Below are 25,286 nucleotides of genomic sequence, written 5' to 3'. Positions count from 1 at the left end.
CTCAGGAATACTTGCAGAAAACATTGTCAGTGAACACAATCCACCGTGCCATTCGCTGTTGCCGGCTAAAACTCTATAGGTCAAAAAAGAAGACATATCTAAACATGATCCAGAAGCGCAGGTGTTTTCTCTGGGCCAAGGCTCATTTAAAATGGACTGTGGCAAAGTGGAAAACTGTTTTGTGGTCAGACGAATCAAAATTTGAAGTTCTTTTTGGAAAACTGGGATGCCATGTCATCCGGACTAAAGAGGACAAGGACAACCCAAATTGTTATCAGCGCTCAGTTCAGAAGCCTGCATCTCTGATGGTATGGGGTTGCATGAGTGCGTGTGGCATGGACAGCTTACACATCTGGAAAGGCACCATCCCCAGACGTTTGTCCCCAGACGTTTGCAGACTGTTATAAAAAGAAGAGGGGATGCCACACAGTGGTAAACATGGCCTTGTCCCAACTTTTTTGAGATGTGTTGATGCCATGAAATTTAAAATCAACTTATTTTTCCCTTGAAATGATAAATTTTCTCAGTTTAAACATTTAATATGTCATATATGTTGTATTCTGAATAAAATATTGACATTTGAAACTTCCACATCATTGCATTCTGTTTTTATTCACAATTTGTACAGTGTCCCAACTTTTTTGGAATCGGGTTTGTAGCAACACCATGTTAATGTGTGGTTACTTTAGTTAAACTAAATTTAACAATTTAAACAACAATTTAAAATAATTTTTGTTGTTGTTGTTGTTGTATTAAAACCATGTTTTATTTTAATAAATGTACATAATTAAAACATAATGTATTTGAGTGCAGAAATGAATGTGAGTAATCTTACCTGACGCTTATATTACAGTAGCCAGTGTTAACAGTTTACAACATCTGGCTCTTGATTTTATTATTGTTATTTTTTTATTTTATTTCTTTGCTGGGAAGCAAACATGTAAAAAATGTGTGCGTCTGGTAGTTCACGTTGGCCAAAACACACAAGGAAACGCGTTGTGAAACAGATACTGTCTGCAATCACAGAAATTCGCATTTGGACAGGATTAGTTTTCTCAGAGGATCACTGAGTTTGCTGAAAAACAGTAGGTAATTTGCTCTGGATTTATTACGAGGTTGTATGAGAAAAACACAGATGTGGCAGATTCAGGTGGGATTAAAATTGCAAAGTACGTCTGTGAAACTGAGAAATTTGAGAAACTGAGAAATTTCTCTAACAACCCCCTGTAAAACTAGTTCCATCCAAAAAGGGCTATAGACGCATTTAGGTAGATCGGGTGTGCATTCCCTTCAAAAACAAAGGTAATCCACTGCGTCTTCAGCGGCTCAGATGTCAAGAGTAAATGATGACTGCTATGTTCATTATTACATCCAACAGCAAAACACCTCAATCAACAATCGTGGGAGGGTCCTGTGCAGAACTACATCACTCTGCCAAGAATCTGAGAATGGCTTGGTTTGAGAAAGGGTTATGATTTATGGGGATTAAAAAAAACACAAAAACACTGGGTGGATTTTTATCATTATAGGGTGGTTGTGTAGACACAATGCCAACACACATTTATGTAAAAGTGACATGTAAAACATATAAAAGTGAATTTTGCATCCGATGACTACACTTTTAAAAGAAGCTTAACTCCATTCTACTAAATAATATTGTAGAAACATATATTGTACAGCTGCTTTGCAATGATTTATATCGTGAAAAGCGCTATACAAATAAACTTGAATTGATCTTTTACTGTCTGTTTTCACACGTCTGCAGCTGTCTACACCATCATCACATTTCCCTTCCTGTTTGCTGTCATGTTCGGGGACGTTGGACACGGTCTTCTGATGACACTGGTGGCTCTCTGGATGATTCTAGAGGAAAAGGATCCAAAACTGAGGAAAAACACTAATGAAGTAAAAAACATAACACATGCACACATTTATTTTTTTTCCCCAACACTCTAACAACTTGCGTTTTCCATACTGGAAATTTTTAACTTTGATACAATACCTTGTATAATAAAAATATCCGATAACAGTGGTAAAAAAATTCACAAAATTAAGGGCGTAAAATTAAAATGATGTACAAGTTAAGACAATATTGCTCTGAGGAGGATTACAGGATAATAAAAATAACAAAGATTTTCTTCATATTTTTCTTATTTTAGGAAGAAGAAGAACATATTGTAATACTGATACTTGTAACTTCACTATTAATTTCATGAGTATTAATTATTTTACTTAACACTGCAGCAGTAAAGTTATAATACTTATGACTCAATTTCTTTACTTGCAAGAGTTAAACCCTCAAGTGGAAAACGGCAAAGAGACCTATAGTTTAGGGCTGTCCAGTTCTGCTCCTGGAGGGTCACTTTCCTGCTGAGTTTTGCTGTAGTCCTAATTAAACTCATTTGAACCAGCTAATCAAGTCTACGGATCTCTAGGGCTGTGTTCCACTTCACATTTAGACACGCACTCACAATTTTCCCTAAGCACTTTGTGCATTCCACTTCATGAAGTGGACAAGGGAAGTTTTTATGGAAAGACCCTCGACCCCTCGATTTTCATACTTTTTATGTACATTTCAGGCAGCTCCATACACCACAATGCAACATGATTGTGACGTCACCGCAGATCACGTTTAATTTACCTCCATCCCAAATGACTCTTATATCAATTATTCAATTATAACTATTCTAATATAATTGTATCAGTTATTTCTTATGTTTATTTATAACAGCTTATACCTTATACATAAAGTACATAAACCTTTATATATACCTATACATAAATAACACATAATATCTATATACATAAAGAGTGGTGCATCAAACAAATTCATAAGGGAAAAAATACTAATAAACTCCATAGCGGATTCCAAGTGATCAAGGGCTTAAGAGTCTGTACATATCATGTGAAACCATGTGATCAATAGAAGATCGATTCATCATGGCATGAATTAAAAGAACATGCATTTAAAACTGCAGTGCCAAAGGAAAGTGGACTAGATTATGTGTTTTTACATTTGAAGTTAGTGAGGAAAGGGCATAAAAATGAAGTGGAATGCAGCCCAGAAACTTCCAAGCAGTTGTGCTTATTTGTTTGTAACAACAGATTTGCTTTATATTATAAATAATCATCATCCACAAAAATCTTGGATATTATGCAAACATGAAAACACCAGATGCTCAAGCAGAGATGGAGACAATTCCAGTTTTTACAGTATTTTTATGCATGTACTGATTTCTTGGGGTCTCTTGTGGGTCAGATCTGGCAGATGATGTTTGGAGGCCGATATCTCATTTTGTTGATGGGGCTGTTTTCTATCTATACTGGAGCCATTTACAACGAGTGTTTTAGCCGGGGCCTCAACACCTTCTCCTCAGGATGGCACGTCCGGCCCAATGCAGAATACTACAACTGGACGTACGACACACACACACACACACACACACATACACATCTATCCATCATAATGCCAAAGATATTGCATATGAAGTTCTGAAAGTCTGTCTGTCTCTGTGTGTAGAGAGGAGACTTTCAAAAGTAATCAGTATCTGTCGCTGGACCCCAATATCACAGGCGTTTTCACTGGTCCTTATCCTTTTGGCATTGATCCGGTAAGTCAGCCAAATTACTGTGGAAATGACATTGCAGTACCCTTTTCTGTTATTTGTGTTGATAGTTTGACTTATTTCTCCATCATTGTGTTGGTATAAAAAATCCTGAACAATTGCTAATTCTTTATCTCCCTCAGATTTGGGGTCTGGCCAATAATCATCTAACGTTCCTCAACAGCTATAAGATGAAGATGTCTGTCATTATTGGAGTCATCCATATGACCTTTGGTGTGTGTTTATCCTTATTCAACTACATGTAAGTATGTTTCCATTTCGATACTTCACTTATACTGCATGCTAGATGCTTATGGGGAAAAATCCTTTTTCTCAGAGGAATGAAGCCTATACAATCACGCAATGTAACTGCACGGCCATTGGTTCGTGCAGCAAATAAGTGGCTCGGCAGCGGAGCTAACCAGAGCCTGCCAGAATGGGCGGGGCCATCTGACTATATAATCGGGCATTTCGCAATAGGATCTCAGATCAGTTCTTCTTCAGTGATGACAATCGACAACACTCTGCTGTTCCCGCCCGCTCTCCGAGGCACCTCAGCATCCGGCACAGATACCAGCTCATCCCCTGCCACCATCCAGCGAGCTTAAAAAAGCAAATTTCCTTTTCTAAAAGAGTAGCGACGTTGTTTCAAATGCCACACCGTCATTGTGGCTCATGCAGGACTGCACTGCACGCTGACAACGGCCACTCGGAGTGTGTTTCCTGTCTGGGCAAGGCTCACACAGAAGCCGCTCTGCCCGAGATGAATTGTTCACACTGTGTGAACATGAGTCTCGACTCTTTGTGCGCTCGGATCACTTTCTTCTCGGAGAGTGACTCCGCCCCTCGCGCCCTCCTGTTTTCTTCCTCCCAGGGACCTGTGAGGAAAAAAACAGCGGGGCAGGGGGACTCAGCGCTCCTCATCAGCGAGCCTCCCCGTTTTTTCCAGAGGTCCACGAAGAGCTCACGGAATCGTGGCGTACTCTGCTTGCCTTTGCGCATCCTCTTCTTCTGCACTCTCCTAAGTAGACAGTGCTGAAGAAAAAGGCAATGAGAAGCTGCCTCCCCTCGATGAGTCAGTGGCTGCGCAGTTCTGCCCACCCACTGCCATTGGATGGAAAGCGAAGGTTGCTTATCCGTCCAAACCTTGTAGGACGAAGTCTCCCCTCGCTGGATGAGTGTACTCCTGTGCCGGGCAGGCTGCCTCAGCTCTGCACTCCATGGCCGTGCTCCAGGTCTTTCAGGCCAAACTCCTTCAAGTCATGGAAGAGTCCTGACCTGACCCCCCAGCATTCAAGGAGCTGCGCTGTGCAACAGACCTGGCTTTGCAAACTACGAAGGCTACAGCACAGGCCATCGGGAGGTCAATGCACAGCTTAGTGGTGTTGGAGCGCCACTTGTTGCTGAAAATCACTGAAATCAAGGAGGCTGACAAGGTCCCTGTGATGAGTGGGGTGGGGCAGAGAGCCGTGGGAATGGAGCGAGGCCGGTGGAGTTGGAGAATGATAATGCGTGACACCTGTGCCACTCACCGGTCTCGAGTCCCATGGAGGAGCTCTGGAAGGATAAAAGAGTGAGGATAGTGAAGTACAAGAGAGGACCGGGGGGTATTCCAAAAAGAATACAAAAAGTGAGCAAATTTCCTCTTCCAGTTATCACGAGTGTCAAGTCCCCACATGGGGACTCACCACCCGAACTAATATAACCCATCGCCACACAGGCCGAGGCCTGGCAGGCCATCCCTGTTGTGTTAGACTTGGTTTTGGGGATTATAAAATGAGGTTTCTCACTCTAGTGTGCTCGAAGCCCCCGCAATTTAGCAGCGGGGTTTCTAAGAGTGATGAATTTACTGGCAAAAGGAGCCGTAGAGACGGTTCTGCCAGCTCAGAGCGAGTCATGCTTCTACAGCCGTTACTTTCTCGTCCCCAAAAAGGATGGTGGCCTCCGGCCCATCCTCGATGTCAGACACCTGAACCGTGTCCTTATGAAATGGCCGTTCAGAATGACTACTCTGAAACAGATTCTCTCGCAAATACCCCCAGGGGACTGGTTCTTTTCTCTGGATCTGAAAGACGCTTACGTTCACATCTAGGTAACCCCCCATCACAGACGATTCTTGAGATTTGCCTTTGAGGGAGAGTCACATCAATACAAGGTCCTGCCCTTCGGACTGTCCCTGGCTCCTCGCACTTTTACAAAGTGCATGGTTGCTGCTCTCTCCACTCTGAGACAGATGGGAGTCCACCTTCTGAATTACCTCAATGACTGGCTAATCTTAGCCCAGTCAGAGGCCGAGCTAATATCCCACAGGTCCCTCCTCAGCCACTGACTCGGGGTCAATTTTGCCAAGAGCTCACTGTCTCCCAGCCAGCAAACTTCGTTCATGGAAGCAGTTTTCGACTCAGTCCACATGAGGGCGGTAATTATCCTAGAAAGTGCACTGACCATATAACAACTTGTGCTTTATTTCAAAATCTGAGCCTCTAAAACATTTCAAAAGATGCTGGGCCTCATGGCCTCTGCTTCGCTGGTACTACAGTTGGGCCTGCTCTGCATGAGACCCCTTCAGTACTGGCTGAAACCACAAATTCCGCCCCATGTGTGATGTCACGGAGACATGCGTGTCAGGGTGATCCAGACCTGTGTGACAGCTCTGGCCCCTTGGAAAGACCCACAGTGGTTCAAGCTAGAGGTCTTCACAGTGCACCCGAGACTAGGGGTCTTTACGGGTTCGGGTGTATATTTTAGGTTTTGGGTCTGTTTTTTGTATGGTCAGAATGTTTTTGGTCGGGTCCGGGGTCTGTTTAACATTGTGTTTAGTGTCCGTGGTATGTGAGTCATCGGACTCGGAGAACACCTGGCCGTGATCAGACACTGCTTGTGTTTTTTGTAACTTGCAACTTGTAAAATTGGGAAAAGAAAAGTGTGAGAAAAAAAAAGCAATCTCTCTCTCTCTCTCTCTCTCTCTCTCTCTCTCTCTGCCGTTAGAAACAGAGTGCGCAAGTTAATGCAAGTGCACGCACGGTAATAATGCTTGCAGACTTGAAACACTCATATTTAATATATTTCAAATCGGCAACAAAATCTGAGGTGAACTGTCACATGAATGTTTTCTATGACGCTCAAATTGCATTAAAAAGCCTATTTTAGGTTGATCCAGCTAGCACGCATGTGCAGTAGCGTGTCATGTTTCTATGGCAACCAGTGAAGGACAAAATGACTTAGACCGCCAAACCGTGCTTTACATTTTCTCCCATTTTTATAATCATATAAATGAACCGTTTAATCTTAAAGTTTTAGTGGTCAGATTCAGACTCGACGCAGAGCAGAGCACAGAGATGATAGCAAATAAATAACGTCAGTGGCCATGGCACTGAACGAGCAGTCATTATTATAGTTCAAAAGGGCAAACAGTGGAAGTTATTATGCGAGTTAACTCGAGTCAGAATGTAAAGTTACATGTGCACAGTTGCATTTGTCATCCGTCACCGTGACATCAAGTGGACTTTTGAAGCTGAAATAATGAGTGGATTAAACTTGGACTTGGAATAACGAGAGGAATAACATGGATAACTTTCTTGTCGGAGGATTGTAATGCATCACAGGCAGTCAGGTACAAGGAAGAGAGACTACGGCTCCTTAAATTAGGTAAGACAAAAAGTTGTATTTTTCCCAACAGGTTTATTGACTTGTAATAGCAATTTAAGGTGGAATATGTGACAATCAGGCCCAGTCGGGTCTGTGTCTTCCCAGCAGGTTCGGGTCCAGCTTTCAAATAGTAGACCGGTCCGGGTCGGGTCTGGGTAGGCATTTCTCGGATCTACACGAGTCCGGGTCCAGCTTTTGAAATAATAGACGGGTCCGGGTCGGTTCGGTGTAGTACATTACGGGTCTCTTTCGGGTTCGGGCACAAGTTTTTGGACCCGTGAAGACCTCTAGTTCAAGCAGGCCGTGACTATGGGCATGATTCACAGAAGGAAGGTTGTCTCGACAGATGCATCCAACACAGGTTGGGGAGCTCTGTAAGAGGTAAGACCGACTTACAGCTCCTGGTTGGATCCAGAAGGTGGCTACACTTGAACTTCCTCGAGATGATGGCAGTATGTCAAGCCCTCCAGACCTTCTTACTGGACCTGAAGAGACACCACGTGCTAGTCCGCTCAGACATATCTTTTTTTTTTTTGTGATCAAGTTTCTATTTATTTTTATACACACAACAAACACAACAAAACACCAAAACTACAACAACAGACAACATGCTCCATGAATAACTTTGAAATATATAAGACGATGAGCCGAGTTTTTAAAGGGTAAACTGAGGTTTGACCACCCTTTCTCCCAGGTCGACAGATAAATTAAGGTCAGATAATTCTCGATTCCAAACAGATTTGACAGAAAAAGGCATTGTGATGCGATCATCAATTCCACCACACACAGAGGAAACAAATGGTCAACCAGAAGATGGCACAATCCAATCCCGCACAAAATGAGATCTTCTAAAAGTAACTCTATATACCAAACTACCCGAATGCGCAAACCTTTTAAATTTCAAATGAAATAAAGATATTAATGTCTGTTGTATAAAATAAAAGTAGCACAGAAAAGGAACGACAAACAACTTTGAACCCGAACCAAAGCAGACCGCACATTACTGAGAATATAGGTCCGCCTAAGAAAAAAAACAGAAAAATATTTGGATACGTGACCAATCCACACCAACGCAAAATCTACCCCAAAAAGCCCAGTGTCAAGAGCTAGTAACTTAAACAAACATTCTTTCCATTAGCTCCAAAAAAAAAAAAAACATTTCAAAGCTTATCAGTCACTAGACAAAATTGCAGGATAGAAGATCACAGCAGAAACCGTGACATTATCCTGCTTATATTTCACGGGGTATGCCTGCCAGTCGCACGTTATTTCTCCTGCTCCTATCCTCCATGTTCGTCACTTTATCATTAAGTTGTTCTAGGTGTTTTCTCAGGTACATGTCTGTTCTCCTATCCTCACGTGCAGCTGCTTGAACGGAATCGACCTGGTCACGTGTCTGTTTCACAGCAATGGCTAGCTTTTCACCTTCTGCTTTTAGCTCTTTTACAGAATTGTTGGTCGCTTGTATGTTCATATGTATGTCACGCAATACCGGGGTCAGTACAGAGTCTATCGCATCTTTTACTGTCGAGGCCACAACCAAATCCAAAGTACTGTGCTACTCTTTAAGTGCTTACTTGATACTGTTAGCAATGGTGCCGTCAAGCTCTTCTTTAGTGATGGTGGAATCTTTTAATTTTTTTATATTGGCGATTGCTCAATCACTCTTTTCCAATTGTCCTTTACCATTAAAGTCCACATGATGGAGTAAATAGAAAGTGGTTCAAAATTTACTATCAGGATTGTAGAATGTTTGACAAATTGAGCAGAGCGAAGGACCATGCGTGCGCCACTGTCGAAGGGTCACATGATCTCCTTCACCGCTCAGACATATCTTATATAAATCGCCAAGGCAGGCTCCCCTCGAAACACCTTTTCGTGATGGTAAAACGCCTGTTGGAGTGGACCCATCTCCACCAGCACATGTGCCCAGCATATTGAACCAAGGAGCAGACATGCTATCTCGGAGCAACGTCCCCTCAGAGGATTGTATTGGTTTCCCATAAGCGTCTAGTGATGCAGTACGAGTGAAGTATCAAAAGGGAACGTACTCAGTTACTTGCGTAACCTCGGTTCCCCTGAGATACGGAAATGAGTACTTCATTCCTTGCCGTGCCATGACGCTGCATGACTCCATGTTGTCGCTTCAGTCGAATTTACCTGAGATCCTAAGGCGAAATGCCTGCTTATATAGCCAGATGGCCCCACCCATTCTGGCGGGCACTGGCGGGTTTCGTTGCCATAGGCTCGTGCAGCTCCGCTGCCGGGCGATTGGTTCGTTTTTAATTTACTGTATGATCCAATGGCCGTGCAGTTACACTGTGTGATTATAAAGGCTTCAGTCCTCTGAGAAAAAGGAGTTTTCCTCATAAATGTCTAGTGACGCAGTACTAGTTCCCGTATCTCAGGGAACTGAGGTTATGTAAGGCCCCATTTACACTGCATGGTTCAAGTGACCCAATTCCGATTTTTTCCTCTCATGTGGCACAGATCGGATATGACCGGTGAATGTGTAAGCAGGAAAAAAACCGCATGGATTCCGATTTTCTCAGATCGGATTCAGGCCTCATTCATATGTGGTAATAAATCAGATATGAATTGGATACGTGCATTTGCGTGTGCCATGTAAGCAGACAAATCGGATATTCCCCAGTAAATGCGAGTCGTACGTCTTAAAAAAGTGACGTCAACTCAGGTGGAACTGAGATCACATGACTTATTATAGGCGCGATGGAAGACGAAGGATACACACAGTGGAGCAATGCGGAGGTTTCATGTCTTTTAAGTCTTTGGGGCGAAGAGACAGTGCAGGCAAAAATGCAGGGTTGTTGCAGAAATAAATCCGTGTTTGAAGACATTTCACGAGATATGGGGAGGCATGGTTTAAGCGCTTTTTTCTCCGCCGTACGAGGAAAATGTTTTGCTGATTTTTTTGTTGACTTTTCAAAATAATGTGGAAAGCAAAACACTGTATAATTTTTATTTGCATCTGCATCCATTGTATTTCGTGCTGTTTTACTTCCTTTTCCGGGTCAGAACGTCTACGTTTGGTAGTTTCAGCAGTGTATAGTGTAAATGCAAAAATCGGATACGGGGTCACTTTTAAAAGATGATGTAAGCGGGTCGTCAAAAAAATCGGATATAGTCAGAAAATCGGATTTGGGCATCAGGACCTGCAGTGTAAATGCAGCCTAAGTAACCGAGTACGTTTTCATTTCTGTTCTTGAGAATTTCTTCATGTTTACTGCAAATTGGTGTCTTTTTTAATGTTTTAAATGGATCTGCATTAACTGCACTTTCATGTTTCTTGAGGTGTACTTAGATGAGACACTGTTATAATTTAGAAATAAAAGGCCATTTACCCTGATTTTAGCCCTCTGACACTATAACACTCTAAATTATCAGAGTTACTTAGATTTTGTGGCATTACTGTTGGGTCCAAATCTGAACCAACCAAACAAAAATAATGCTCTAGTGAGGCAATCGCATGGTTGAAAATAAACATTAGGATCCTTTGGAAGGTTAATGTTATTTTTAGTCCATTGATCCTGTTGGTGTTATTTTCCTGCTTGTCCATATAAAACATGAGTGGGCTGGGATAAAGAAGCGATGAAGTAGTACCTCTTATATTTGTATTTAAATTATTGTATCTCAAAAGATCAAAGTAAAATTTGATTTCTCAATTCATGACTCCTTTAAAAGTAAATAGTGCAGAGTTCAAAATGACCTTTTGCCACATGCTGATGTGAACTGAGAACATTTACTGGCCATAAATATTGTTTTCCTAACGAGTACTGTTGACTTTACTATAATTTATTTGAAAAAAGGTAAACCTTTTATGGTATTGTCTAATTTCAGATATATAATTTTTTTTTTTTGGAAAATGTTGCCAACATGACTCACAGCATAAACCATTGTTTAGTTTCATAGGTCTAGTTACACAAACAAACAGCAAGCAATGTGTTGACTTGCCTTTAGCATCTGCTCCTGGGTGTCTGTTGAATTTTTTTGTGAAATGACACATAAGGAGGTAAGGACTCACTGTGATAGTTATCTTACTTGCGCTGCTGTCCTGTTGATTTGTGGTTTTCTTTTGATATATATTTTCGTTATAAATTGCATTCGAATTTTTAACATGACTAAGAGCCAGAGCTGCCATCATTGGGCATGAATACAGTGCATTCCATGGAAATCAGGGTATTTGCATAATCAACACCATCAATTTGCATTGTCACATCATTCCGGCCCTGACGTTTTCTACTTTAAAAAATTAATAAAAAAAAAAATAAATAAATAAATAAATAAATAAAAAATATATATATATTTTCATTACCATTTGAAACATGTATCATTTTTAACACTACTATGTATCCTCTTACTTGCTCTTTTCCTCCTGATGTGTAGACACTTCAATGATATCAGCAGTGTGTTTCTGGTGCTGATCCCGGAGCTGTGTTTCATGCTGTGTCTGTTTGGATACCTGATCTTCATGGTCATCTATAAGTGGGTGGTGTATGGCCCCATGACCTCTGACTCCGCTCCCAGCATCCTCATCCACTTCATAGACATGTTCCTGTTTACTGAGAATAAGGACAACAAACCTCTCTATACGGGACAGGTGTGTACCTGTTATGATGTCATCTTTGTGTTCGTGTCAAAAAGCAGACATTTGACTTCCATAATAACTGTTTTCCACTTCACGGTTTGTTGGGGACAAAAAATGGTGATATAACAGACTGCTTTGTTTATGATTAGTCTCAGTATGGTTAATTAAACAGAAGTGAGACCTGGATACAACAGTTTCTTTGCATCTTGCCAGCACTTTAACAAACCAGTTTCCTCTCAAGTTTCCAGTTCTCCCCCAATCATTATTAAAGGGGTCATGAATTGATTTTTTTTTTTTATTATTTTAATGTTCATTGAGGTTTACTTATAATGTTAATAAAGTTTTTTTTTTTTTTTTTTTTGCAAATAAATATTTTAAATATTTTAATTAATATCATTCATTTTGACCCTCTTCAAAAGGTGTAAAATTTCCTGTAAATTTCATAAACATTCCAGAAATTTGGAAACTTTCCAGGATTTTTTGGAATATTCCAGGAATTTTTGGGAAGTTTCCGGAAATTTTCCACCCCTTTGCAACCCTACATGTGACATCAGAAACATTGAAAATACTTTTTTGTGCGCAAAAGAAAACAATAATGACTTAGCTTTGATCTGAATATAAACAACGTTTGCTGTTCTGTGTCAGCAGCACCACGAGCATATGTTGTGATAATCTCAAAAATGGCGTCAGGGTGATGCGGAGGAAACGAATTGTTGAATAAAGTCAGTATTGTTAAAAAGTATTCTCGTAGCTTCGTAAAATTACAGTTGAACCACTGATGTCACATTATTTTTACGATGTCCTTACGAGGGCTCTAGAGTGCGACCAATTTGGTCGCACAAACAACCTAATTTCTCATTGGTGCGACCAGCCATTGAGGGAAAAAAAAGTCTCAGTGACTCCGAATGTCTCCCTGTGGTTCAAACACTAGACACTAGAGCCCTGCATTTCAGTCCGAGCCCCACGGACCCCGACTTTTTTACACCCCTCAAGCCAGGCATCAGGATAATTTTCACGTCATAGTTCAGACGCAGGCTGGGCCTCCCGCCTGTTTTAGACTTCTCCTTACTTTTATATTTTAGACATCCATCAATTAGTGATGATAAAAATAAAAAAAATTGCCGCGCTGGTGGAAACAACACGAGACCATGCTACCGCGACTGTCAAGAGCGGCTCGACGGTGTTTATTGTCCCGCCAGCAGCAGCGCAGCTGAATGGTTGTATGTTCAAGTGAACGTGATAGATTGACTGTCAAGAGAGGGTAGAGGCAAAAGTAATTACCATAAATGTGACAAGGGAAATCGTAAGGAGATATTTCAATTATTTACTTTTAAACAAGTGTTTTCCGAGTCTGTGTCGCAAAGGAGGAAGTTGCTGATCCTGACTCGCCATCTCATTACACACGCCTTTAGAGAGAAGTGCATCTTTACGGATTATGATTATAATGAAAGAGGTTTTGTTTTCGATTTGTTTTATTTCGTTAAGTAGTCATTTAAAGCTTGCTATAGATATATTTATCATGTCTGTGAGGCATGTTTTCACTGAGTTTCAGTTCATTTTTGTACTCCTGTTAAAAACGAGATGCAGAAAGCGCATTGTGTTTGTTTTCTTTATTTTATAAAAGCACAACGTTTTGTTAATATTGTGAGTGCACACAAATAAAAGACCCTTTGCAGTTAGGAATGATCTATAACGCTTACCTTTATGTGCAAAAATGACGGCGTATCTACTGAAAAAAATGCAAGTGATCACACTGGCTTCTCCATGTCCTGAAGCGTCTCCGCACAAACTATTGGATATAACGCACATTTTTATCTGGGTCTAACGTTTAAACATTGTTATATGCTTGAACTGTTTTATATCTATAGATTTCATTTTAGGCGAGTCGTGATGATTTGAGAAGGCTACATTGATCAAACATAGGCTCACTATCTAACGCTGGCCGCTTAGTCGTTACTTAAAAAAAAAAAAACTAAAACTTATATTTAACAAACAAAAAATGCTCCAAACGTTCTCTAAATTAACTTAATAAAAAAACTAAACAAAATATAATCGATTTGCTATTACATACAAAACTGAACTATTTTAATAGCTGAGACAGTAGTATAAGCTGTTTAGGGACTGTTTAGCTGTTCAAATCAGACACTAGAGCATCCCTTCATTCAGACACAGTGGAAGATCTGATCAGAATCAGTGTAGAGGGGCCAAGTCTGGAATATTTTGCTGCTAGAGAGAGTGTGGCCAGTTGGTTAAGACAAGGCCAAAGATCAAGGCCAAACTACAGGAGTTGGCCATCCGAAGGACATGTGACTGCAATGGAGGATAGTCCATAAGACATTAAGCCATGAGATGTTCAGTTTGAAGCCCTTAAAACACTTAATTTAGATTTTCTTTTGATTTCATTTATCTTGAGATGTTTTAAGTTTAAATTTCAGCTCAGTGAAGCACTTTAAGCACCAACACTTTTTCAGTAAGTTACCTTTCTTGTACAATTGTGCTTCAAATAAAGAACTTTATGTTGACCAGATTGTTAGTTAATCATTTACAAGTCAATATTGCCTATATGGACAGCGATTTTATTTTATTTTTTAAGTGAACTTGTAAAACTGCGGTGTTAATTGTGATGCGGTGGAAAATTTGGGTGCACATACCCAAAAAAGTTAGGCGCACCAGTGCAACCAGTGCAAAATTTAGTCTAGAGCCCTGCTTACTACGTTTCTGTGCCTTGATTGTGGTAGTACCCTTGCTGTCTATGCAGGGTCAGAGAGCTCTTGGAATTCATCAAAAATATCAAAATATGTCTTATGGGCTTGGAATGACATAAGGGTTAGTAATTAATGACAGAATTTTCACTTTATATTGTCCCTAATACCTGTGTACTTACATAGTAACTAGATATGTACATTGTATGTAACCACAGTGTAATTACACATTGGTACATAGTATCTACAGCGCTAATGTTTGTGTAACTACACATATGTAACAACCCATTTCCACCCCTACACCTACCCATCTCCACCCCCTGGATCCCATTTCCACCCCTAAACCTACCCATCTCCACCCCCTGTATCCCATTTCCACCCCTAAACTTACCCATCTCCACCCCCTGGATCAAATGGTTCCAATTACTCTTATACATATTGTTGTTACAAAATGAAGTTATATAATTCCTGTCCTGTTACACATTTGTACTTACACACACCATCCTGAGGGTTGTTACGTGTGTAGTTACAGAAATATTACAGCTGTAGATACCATGTATGAATGTGTACTTACACTGTGGTTACATACTACGTACACATTTAGTTACTATGTATGTACACAGGTATTAGGGACACTTAATATAAAGTGAAAGTGACGTGACATACAGCCAAGTATGGTGACCCATACTCAGGATTCGTGCTCTGCATTTAACCCATCCAAAGTGCACACACACAGCAGTGAACACACAAGGGCACCTCAGTCGTGGTATTGCCTGCCCGAGACTCAAACCCACAACCTTAGGGTTAGGAGTCAAACTCTCTAACCACTAGGCCACGGCTTCACATATAAAGTGGGACCGTGGGCAGGGCCTGTGATGAGAAGATATAATTTGTCGGTCTTACTCTGGAGGCGGTGTTTGTGCAAATGTTTGTGCCCGAGTGATCATCATCTTGCACCTCTGATCCAAATGAGCTTGATTAAAAAAAGGCTTTGTTTATAATGAGGAGGAGGTTTAATGGTACAAAGACCTCTTAAATGCCAAAAGATAAAGGCAAATTTGATTTCTCTTGTCATGACCCCTTTAATCAGACTTGGCATAAAATGCTCAGCCCTGACGGACTCGTTGTGTGTGTAGATGGTCGTGCAGAAGGTTCTGGTGATTGTGGCTGTGCTGTCTGTTCCTGTGCTGCTCCTGGGGAAGCCGATGCAAGAGTACATTACACACAAGAGGAAGAGAACTCCGCTTTCTGTGAGCAACCCTTCAGTGTTTGGAAACGGACCCGCATACAGTTCTTCTGTTTGTGTGTGTGTTTGTGTAACTATGCTCTCATCTTCTGTAGGGAGACAGACGTCCTTTGCTAGCAGAAAACGGCTCTATAAATGCTCACCAGGGAGAGGTGGATGCAAGAGGAGGAGGAGGAGGAGGAGGAGAAGAGGAGGTAAGAGGGAAATAAGGAAAAGTAGACAGGTGTAATGAACTGGTTCTTTTTAATGATTCATTCAAAGTGATTTGACACTTAAACGCTTGAGAAATGTCTGCCAGAGCACTGGATGGTTATGAATGTGCATTGATTTTAATTTTGAGGGTGTGGTGAGAGTCAGGTTTGGGTATGAATTGGGTTATCAGAAGCACTACTATCTGAATTTCTCAATAGATGCACTGCTTTTGGTCAATTGGCAGAGCATCACATTATTCCTCATTATTTGCAGGGTTTTTGACATAGTTAACACTGTAGTGTGAAGGCAGCTCAGAAAACGGTTGTTTCAGTAACTAAACGCTGTTGAGTGGTGAGATTTTTTTTTTTTTTTTTTTTTTTTTTTTTTAAGAATTTATTAAAATGAACCATCTGAACAAATGGATTAACTAAAATGAATTGGACTTTTTATACTTACATTTTTCATTCCTGTTCTGTTCTGAATAACATTAAATTTAAAGGATTTGTTGTGGAGTGAGGGAAACTAAAATATATGTTTATAGTGTTTATAAATGTTCTTTTGGTCACACTTTAGTTTAGGGACCAATTCTCACTTTTAACTAAATATTAGCTATGACTTTTGCCTCATTGAACTCCTAATTTTCTGCTTATTAATAGTTTAGGTATGGGGTCGGATTACGTGATCAAAAAATGGTCATGCAAAATAAAGCATTAATATGTGCTTTATAAGTACTAATAAACAGACAATATGCATGTAATAAAGAACTAGTTAATAATAGTGAGAACTAGTCCCTAAACTAAAGTGTTGCCATTAATTTTATATATTGGTTTCTTAGATTATTTTTGAATGTAACAATTAAGTGTGACTTACTGTGTGTGTGTGCGTGTGTGTGCGTGTGTGTGTGCGTGTGTGCGCGTGTGTGTGTGTGTGTGTGTGTGTGTGTTTTTCTTTTCTTTTTTTTTCTTCTTCTTCTCAACAATGCAATTTTGACTTGGTGCAGCGTATTGTATTTTCCAGAAGTTACAATGAATGTGAACTTGATGTTTTGAATCTTCACATTTAAAAAGGGCACAAAGCGTGTGTGTGTGTGTGTCTGTGTGTGTGTGTGTGTGTGTGTGTGTGTGTGTGTGTGTGAAAAGCAGCTTGCATTGCATTCAATCAAGATACATATTTGATCAATTCTTTCCTTGGGAATCAAACCCATGACCTTGCCATTGCTAGCATGCTATTCCAGTTCTTCTGAAGTCGTACGGTAGCTCTGTGTCACAAACATTACATGATGACAGAATTTAGGCGAACAGTTTCTTGGATTTGCCATTTTTATGATATCATCTTCTTCTTTCCATCTGCCATTGTCTGTCAGGAGTTTGATGCAGCGAACGTGTTCATGCACCAGGCCATTCACACCATTGAGTATTGTCTGGGCTGCATCTCTAACACGGCCTCGTACCTGCGGCTCTGGGCCCTTAGCCTGGCTCATGCACGTAAGTGCTCTCGTGTGTTTCACTGCAGCCGTGGTGACTGAGGAGGAGCATCTAGTCATGCTGTGTGTGTGTGTGTGTGTGTGTGTGTGTGTGTGTGTGTGTGTGTGTGTGTGTGTTTCAGAGTTGTCTGAGGTGCTGTGGTTAATGGTGATGCGGATCTCCTTCCAGCAGCTCAGTTATGTGGGCTCTGTCATCATGGTGGTTATATTTGCTGCCTTCGCTGTACTAACCGTATCTATCCTGCTCGTCATGGAAGGCCTGTCTGCTTTCCTGCACGCTCTTCGACTTCACTGGTGAGAGACACACGTGCTCAACATCCCGCTGAGTCTAAGCTTAGTGAGACTGACTAAGCTGCAATCTAACCCTTGCCCGTATATACTACCATATATTCTCAAAACTTATGTAGACCTGTCCTTAAATTTAAGATTTATGTACTTGAATTTCATATACATTGTCCATTCATTTGGATTACAGAGTTTTAATATAAACAAAGTGAATAAAATGTAATGCATATTCGTCAGTGATATATGACCCTGGACCACAAAACAGTCATAAGGGTCCATTTTTTGAAATCGAGATTTATACATCATCTGAAATCTGAATAAACAAGATTTCCATTTATGTATGTTTTGTTAGGACAAGATTTAGGCTTTTAAAGTTGTCCAAATGAAGTCTTTAGCAATGCATTTTACTAATCAAAAGTTACATTTTGATAAATTTACAGTAGGAAATTTACAAAATATATTCATTGAACATGATATTTACTTAATATCCTAATGATTTTTGGCATAAAAAAAAGCTAATTTTGACTCATACGAAGTATTTTTGATTGTTAAGACTGGTTTTGTGGTCCAGGGTCTCACATGTAAAAGGAATGGGTAAGAAATGGGTGGTATTAATAAGAACACATTTGTTAATTCAAAAGCATTTGAATAAATGCATTTTGAAAATATAATTCCTTTACACAAAATCAAATAGATGCAAATATTTAAAAAACTGACATGATCTTTTGGAGTGCAGAAATCTTACCTGTTTTATTTATGTAAGACTGACAAATATAAATTCATATTAGGTTTATTAATTTATGTTAAAACTGTAATCCAAATACATGGACATTTAGGCCTGTCAAAAATTCAGTTAATTACGTGAAAGTGACAGTGACGTGACATAATTAAATGTTGTGTGATGATTATTCAGAATTATTTGTTTGAATTTAATCAGAATTCATGCTCTGCATTTAACCCATCCAAGTGCACACACGCAGTGGGCAGCCATTTATGCTGCGGCACCCGGGGAAGAGTTGGGGGTTCGGTGCCTTGCTCAAGGGCACCTCAGTCGTGGTATTGCCGGCCCAAGACTCGAACCCACAACCTTCAACCAATAATTACGTTAATATGTGGCCCAAAACACATTTTTGGACACTTGAACAGGTCTAAACTTTACATTACAGATGTAGTTCATCACATTGTTCACAAAGTTTAACAACCAGGAAGTGTCTAAGACATTTTGTCTTCATTTGAAAGCTAAAATATATTTTATAAACATCATTTTGTGAAATCTTTTGATTCCAAAATCTGAAATTCTGATTATCTTGTAAACCAATGAGATCCTTATAACAGTATAGCAGACTACTTTCATAAATGCATTTAAATATTAGTTATTAGTGATAACTTTGTGATCACTCTGTATCTCACAAAAATACGTCTTAGGTGTAAATTTGTGTACCACGTCCTCTAACGTGGACAGTTTACTCATGTACTCAAAAGCCTTTTTTCTTGATAATGTATAAATCAGATGACAGAAGGCATGTGTTAAATGTGTACAGCATGTTTTTCAGCAATGTTTTGATGATTATAGGTCTTAGAAATTTGATCATCAAACATGATACAGTAGGCTTTATATGGTTATTTGGATTCATCAAACTGTACTTTTATGATCATATTTCTGACTTCTCTCTCTCTCTCAGGGTGGAGTTTCAGAATAAATTCTACAGTGGAACAGGCTACAAACTCACTCCGTTTGCCTTCACATCAGAAATTGGAGCTTTCTCTCTAAAGTGACCCATGAACTTCTAGTATCACAGGACAGGAAAGAATAATGTTATTATTTTGCTGGGGGCACAAAGTGCATTTTAAAATGTATCATGGAAGCATCTTTTGTTTTCTTTTATATTTTAGCTTGAGTGCCGCTGGATCTGAAAAATCAAACATGAATAATGTTTTAGCGCCCTATTATGCATCCACATCCATATCTTTGACACTATGCAACATTACTTTTGAGCACACACGTGATGTTGAGTCTTTTAGTTGAGTGAACATGATTTTTTTTTAATTGAAGTCTTGAGTCCACATTAAATAAAGTTGTTTTAGCGAATGCTTCATAATCAGGTGTATCTGTGAGCAGTTATGGTTTAATCTAATTATGGTTTAATGCTGCAAGTACAAACCGTTTGTACAATTATGAAATAATTTGGCAATTAATCACAAGAACTGCAAGAATATGTGCACTTTAAATGAAATAAAGTACATTAAGAATGTCTTCTCCTGTTGACCTCCCAACATAATATTAAAAGCAGTTTTAAAATGAGTTTGTTAATTTTCAGGTTGTTAATCAATAGATTGAAATGTTTTGATTTACAGCATTTTCCAAAAGGAATAATCTTCCGTCCGTGTGTTCTTTTATTGCTGCTTTTCTATCACAATGAAACTTTGTTTTAATTCTGGAGCTGATGTCAAGCCTCACAGTTGTACTTGCTGATCAGTAAAGACCAAAGCCTTTCAATACTAAAAAAAGCCATGTTTGCCTGTGTTTGATGTATTATTCACTGCGGATTGCAAAAATATCATATTTTACACAGAAGAGTGAGCAATTGTGCACATTATTTAGATTTTCTATTGCATAAGAAAAACAGTAACATAACATACATATATAGAGGATCACAGTGTATTCAACAATGATCAATTACATTCATAATAGCATCAAAGGAACCAACAGAAAGAAGGAAATATATCCAGGGGATAACAAGAAATTTACAAAAGAAAAGGATTCAAAAATTCTATACACCAGTTTTGCTTTTTTATTTCTTAGATCTTTTAAGGCCTTAATGTAATGCTTAAGTTACATAATTATTAAACAATTACCAAATTTAGCTCCAAACTCTTGTTTTTATACAACAAAACTATATCTTTACCAGAGAGTCGAATCTTTAATTTTGTAAATTTAAATATTAGATATTCAATATCAATCCAAAACATCTGGGTACATGTCATTATTAAGCGTTTTATCAAGTTACAAAGGAAGCATGAAGTCTCCATGCCTCTAAAAACTTTGTGACTACTAATCTCACTGGGAAAATCAAATGAATGACTTTATAAATAACTTCTTTAACTTTATTGGTTAGACTAGGTTAATTCCAGACCTCTTTCCATTAAATCTGATTATAATGAATTCCAGAAAGGTACTGTGCATACTGTGCATACTATGCATTACGGGAATCAGTTACCTGCGCTGACCTGCACTCATCCTTCAAACAATGTTAGATTTTGATGTTTTTGGTACCCAAAGCACACCGATGCACAATTTCTGGGCACAATTCAGCAATATTGATGAATATAGGGAATGTTTAGGTCTAAATGAGTTTGATCAGTAAAAGTTCAAAGATGTGTAGGCCTCCAGGAACAGTGTTAGGAAATACTGTCTGCATCTAAAAGCTAGCTGTCCAATCGGGTAATAATTTTGCAAGCAACGTTTGCACACAAAAGTACCTCACATGATTTCAGCCAAACTGCATAAAGGCAGCATAAAGGTTTAATGATCTACAACAAAATAGAACTTAGGTGATAACTTAGCAAATGCTTAATTACTACAATATTGATTTCTCACTTGAAATGCATCAAAAGTGGAAAACAAATGTCAGAAATGTATATTGACACAAACCGAACATCAACCGCAAATTTCAAGTTGCCATCTTTTTTATTTATTTATTTATTTTGATCAACTGTCATGGAATGGAATGCATACACTGTAAAGATTATATTAAAATCGTAGTCAGAAATATACTGTGAAATCGAGGCATGCTGGGTCAAAGCAGAATGAGATTTAACTGTGATTTTCTGTTGTTACAATCAGTTTAACTGGTAAGATCCTCAGAGGGGAAGTTTTGCAGTAGTTATATAAGAAAGGAAAGACAGTCTCTGTGAAGGTGGATGTGAATGAGCAGAGACAGATGTTAGTTAGAGGATCAGAGAAGGACACCTTTCCTCTGTCACAGTCCAGCTGAACTCTCACACGCTGCAGCTTCCCTTTAACTGTGAAGCGAGTCAAGGGTTGATCTGGGGATTGTGAGCGGTATTTATTGTTCATGTACTGCACACGCCAGACATTAGACTTAAAGAAAACCTTTCCCTTCCTTTGGTTTGATGCTGTGGTTATTCCAAGAGTCCAGTATGTATTGTCTCCAACCTCCACATCCCAGCAGTGTGTTCCTGAGTTAAAGCCCTCAGATCCCAGAACACATGCATACTCATCAAACCTCTCTGGATTATCAGGAAGATTTTGACGTAAATCACTGTACGACACACTGGTCAAATCAGTAGAGAGTGTGAGCCAAGGAGCTGCTGTGTTTGGATCTAGAGTCAACGGAGCTGCAAAGAGAATTAAATCAGATTTGAGGATGAAATATGATGGTATTAGAAATGTAAACCTAATACATAAACAAACACCACGATGAATAGACTGTTTTGTAGTCATCATGAGTTTGGTGTATGATCTGATGATCTTATGAAATACAGTTCAAATTCACTACAAATTCATAGAACTTAAAGTGATTATTAGATGTATTTCTATCAAATGTTGATCTGTCTGTCTTTGTTTCTAAAGTATTTAATCTTTTGCACTGGTGTCTGCTGGTGTCAGATCTGTTGGAGACTCACTGTTTTGGAGAGTTTCCTGCATCTTCCTCCAGACTCTGAAGCGCAGGTTACTCAAGTAATGTGACACATGAATCAAAGCTCCAGAACTCATCTGTGGATCCGGCTGTGAGATCTGGACTCTGGAAGAACATTCAGGAGTCAGAACTGCAGTGGATTTGAGTTCAGATCCACTGAGAGAAGAAACACCAGTAGCTCAACTTACCTTTCCATCGTGATGCTAAAGTTCTGGAAAATATAGAGTTTGAAAGACATTTTAATATCCCATCAAACATAAGAGGGTTCCTTCTATACAAATTAATAGTTTGATCATTGGTTGTTGTTTTGTGCACAAACAATGAAGCTAAGTTCAGTTGTCACCTTCAGAAAGCAGACATCACTGTCTTTCATCATCTCCTCCGTGTCTTTGATTGTGTCTGAAAGAGCTGAGATGTGTCTGTTCATCTCCTCCAGCTTCTCCTTCATCATCTGCTGCTTCTGCTCCTCTTCCTCCCTCAGTGCAGTGATTGTAGCTTCTTCTTCATCTCTGAGAAACTGATGAATCTTCTCAAACTCCTCTTTAATCTGACGCTCTGTGTGCTTAGCTTGAGACTGAAATCACATCACATTCACTTCAGTCAGCTCTGCATTAACACTCACTCCAATAATGTCCATCATAAACTCTGTGAATGTTTGAGTCTTTACTCGATATCCTCACCTTGATGTGCTGAACAGTTTTATCACACTTTGCTTTCATTTCTTCTGCATATTTGAGCTTGTTTTGTAAAGATGTCAGTGCTGTATTCAGTTCCTTCTACAAGTTAAGATGGAAATCTGTTAAACTTAAGTAGCTAAGAGCTTTAGTATGTTTGGACGTTTTCATAGTTTTTGTCAATTGTATGACGTATGATTATTCTCATGAAGTAGTCCCATTTGTGCCTGAAATTTGCAGGACATATATATTTTTTTAATTATTTAACTTGTAAAAGATAGTACATATACATATATTACTATCAAAGCACTGTGCTTAGCATATGAAATGAAAGACATTTTCTGCTCATACCTTGTGAGACGGGAGCACTTCACTGATGGGTCTGATTGTGTGTTTGACATGTTTCTCTGAGTCTCTGCACACTAAACACACCGGCTGTTTGTCCTCCAGACAGAAGAGTTTGAGTTTCTCACTGTGTAAACTGCAGATCTCCTCAGATCCTGATGAGCGCCTCTCGTTTCTCTCCTTTATCAGTGAATCACACAAGTTTTTTAACACTAGATTACGTGGAGGTTCTGCTCTTGACGATCTTCTTCTGCAGACGGGACACTCCTGAGTTTTCTTGGCTCTCCAGAACTGTTGAAGACACTCTTTACAGAAACTGTGACTGCAGGACAGAAGAACAGGATCCTTGAAGATTTCACAGCACACGGGACAAGAAAGCTCTTCCACAGATTTGGAATCCATTTCCTCTTCTTGTAAAAGCTGCAACAACCTACAATTAACTTTCACTTTCTGACTTTGAAAAGTAAATTACAATCAAAATCAAACCTATTCTGTTCAATACACTTCTCCAAAATCCTCATTTATAGTGTCCTCTTCTGATCTCCAAAACACTGACTCTTTAGCTTTATGACAGAAATCATAAGACTGGTAATTTCCTTGAAGTGTAAAGGTTAAAGGTAAAGAAGGGTGGAGTTTCTGATGTTTTTTGAACTTCTGAACAGAGACTGAAAGTACAGTTGAACTTTATTTGTGCTTTCTTCCTCCGGACTCAACAAACTGAGAGTCAAACCCTGCTGAACAAAAAAAAAACAATAGAAATCTTTACAGAATTTGTAATGGTTTTACTGGTTATAATGGCAATTGTATTGGTTTTTATGGACTCTGTAATGGTGTCTGTTGGTCTCTATTGGTAATTAGTCGCCTTCGGTTGGTGTCTTGATAAAACCACTAAATTCTAATGGAATATGTCCCAAAACACACTAAAAAAAAACAGTTTTTAATGGATTTTATGGTTAAAAGTTGATGGTTTGTAATGTTTGTAATGGTATTTGTTGTGGAAACCATTAGAATTTCTGTGATGATTTCTATATTGTTTGTTTGTTTTTCCACATGTGAACATATTTTTTTTAATAGCAGGAAAGGGAAATACACTGTCAGTAGCAGCAGAATAATTAAACAACAACAACAACAACAACAACTATCTAGTTTTATGTTTCTAATATTCTACCAGAAACAGTTTCAATGAAACACTAGGGGAGAGGAATTACAGCCTATAGATTTATAAATCAATCGATATAAAATCATTTTTAACATTGACTCTTGTGTCCAGAACCGATTCAAAAGCAACACTGGCTTTTAAATACAACAACAACAGAATATTGTCAGTGTATTTTAAAACCCTTTTTGTTAATGTAATCATAATTGAACAAAAAGACTGACAAATTTATTGTTTAATGCGGCAGTTCTTTGTTGGGGTTTTATTGGAGAATGCATCCGAGATGCAGCAGTTTATTTTGACTTTTATATTTTTTGACAGTGGCGTGGCGTGTAATGGCAATAATGTGCTTCTATGTAGGCTAATTTTTTAATATAAAAGATATTTATTATCTATAATTTTTACACCATTAATACTTAACTAAAGGGTATAGACTCAGAAGATATATTGCCGGAATATGGGAATGGCATATAATAGCCTACTGCTATAATCAGTTTAGAGGTTACAGGGATCTTTATAATTAAAACAGTAATTAAAGAGCTGTCCATTTTCTTGAACAACTGTTTCACCAAGATAACATCATTACTAAACCTGTTTCTGTAAAACAAGGACTTATTTTTAAACATAAAATATTTGTTGAGTTATGTGGAGAAAAGTTATGCTTAAAAATGAGCATCCATAAT

At 39.0% G+C, this 25,286-nt stretch overlaps 2 protein-coding genes across 4 annotated transcripts in view; one reads left to right on the top strand and one right to left on the bottom strand.

Annotated features, from left to right (window-relative positions):
* LOC109105237 (V-type proton ATPase 116 kDa subunit a3-like) overlaps nucleotides 1–20,268 on the top strand; it is a 34,328-nt gene extending 14,060 nt beyond the window's left edge. The window contains exons 10-19 of one of the 3 annotated variants that reach the window (XM_042737798.1): nucleotides 1,766–1,905; nucleotides 3,260–3,417; nucleotides 3,521–3,611; nucleotides 3,749–3,867; nucleotides 11,658–11,871; nucleotides 15,698–15,811; nucleotides 15,903–15,995; nucleotides 17,363–17,483; nucleotides 17,605–17,776; nucleotides 19,450–20,268. In XM_042737798.1, coding sequence (XP_042593732.1) covers nucleotides 1,766–1,905; nucleotides 3,260–3,417; nucleotides 3,521–3,611; nucleotides 3,749–3,867; nucleotides 11,658–11,871; nucleotides 15,698–15,811; nucleotides 15,903–15,995; nucleotides 17,363–17,483; nucleotides 17,605–17,776; nucleotides 19,450–19,543 — 1,316 coding nt within the window. In that variant the 3' untranslated portion in view covers nucleotides 19,544–20,268. Of the gene's footprint in view, nucleotides 1–1,765; nucleotides 1,906–3,259; nucleotides 3,418–3,520; nucleotides 3,612–3,748; nucleotides 3,868–11,657; nucleotides 11,872–15,697; nucleotides 15,812–15,902; nucleotides 16,002–17,362; nucleotides 17,484–17,604; nucleotides 17,777–19,449 lie in introns of all 3 variants that reach the window. The other 2 variants (XM_042737797.1, XM_042737796.1) reach the window with 2 other exon arrangements.
* A 1,090-nt stretch (nucleotides 20,269–21,358) lies between these two features.
* LOC109079910 (nuclear factor 7, brain-like) lies at nucleotides 21,359–24,039 on the bottom strand. The gene is made up of 6 exons (XM_042737799.1): nucleotides 23,454–24,039; nucleotides 23,109–23,204; nucleotides 22,772–23,002; nucleotides 22,617–22,639; nucleotides 22,415–22,533; nucleotides 21,359–22,126 (listed from the first exon to the last, which is right to left on the bottom strand). Exons 1-6 carry the CDS (start codon nucleotides 23,847–23,849, stop codon nucleotides 21,582–21,584), a joined length of 1,410 nt encoding a protein of 469 aa, XP_042593733.1. The 5' UTR covers nucleotides 23,850–24,039; the 3' UTR covers nucleotides 21,359–21,581.
* Nucleotides 24,040–25,286: the final 1,247 nt, after the last annotated feature.

The sequence above is a fragment of the Cyprinus carpio genome, chromosome B14 (genome assembly GCF_018340385.1).
Source record: "Cyprinus carpio isolate SPL01 chromosome B14, ASM1834038v1, whole genome shotgun sequence".
Taxonomy (NCBI): Eukaryota; Metazoa; Chordata; class Actinopteri; order Cypriniformes; family Cyprinidae; genus Cyprinus; species Cyprinus carpio.
Note: the sequence above shows the minus strand (reverse complement) of the source record. Positions and strands in the feature narration are given on the sequence as shown.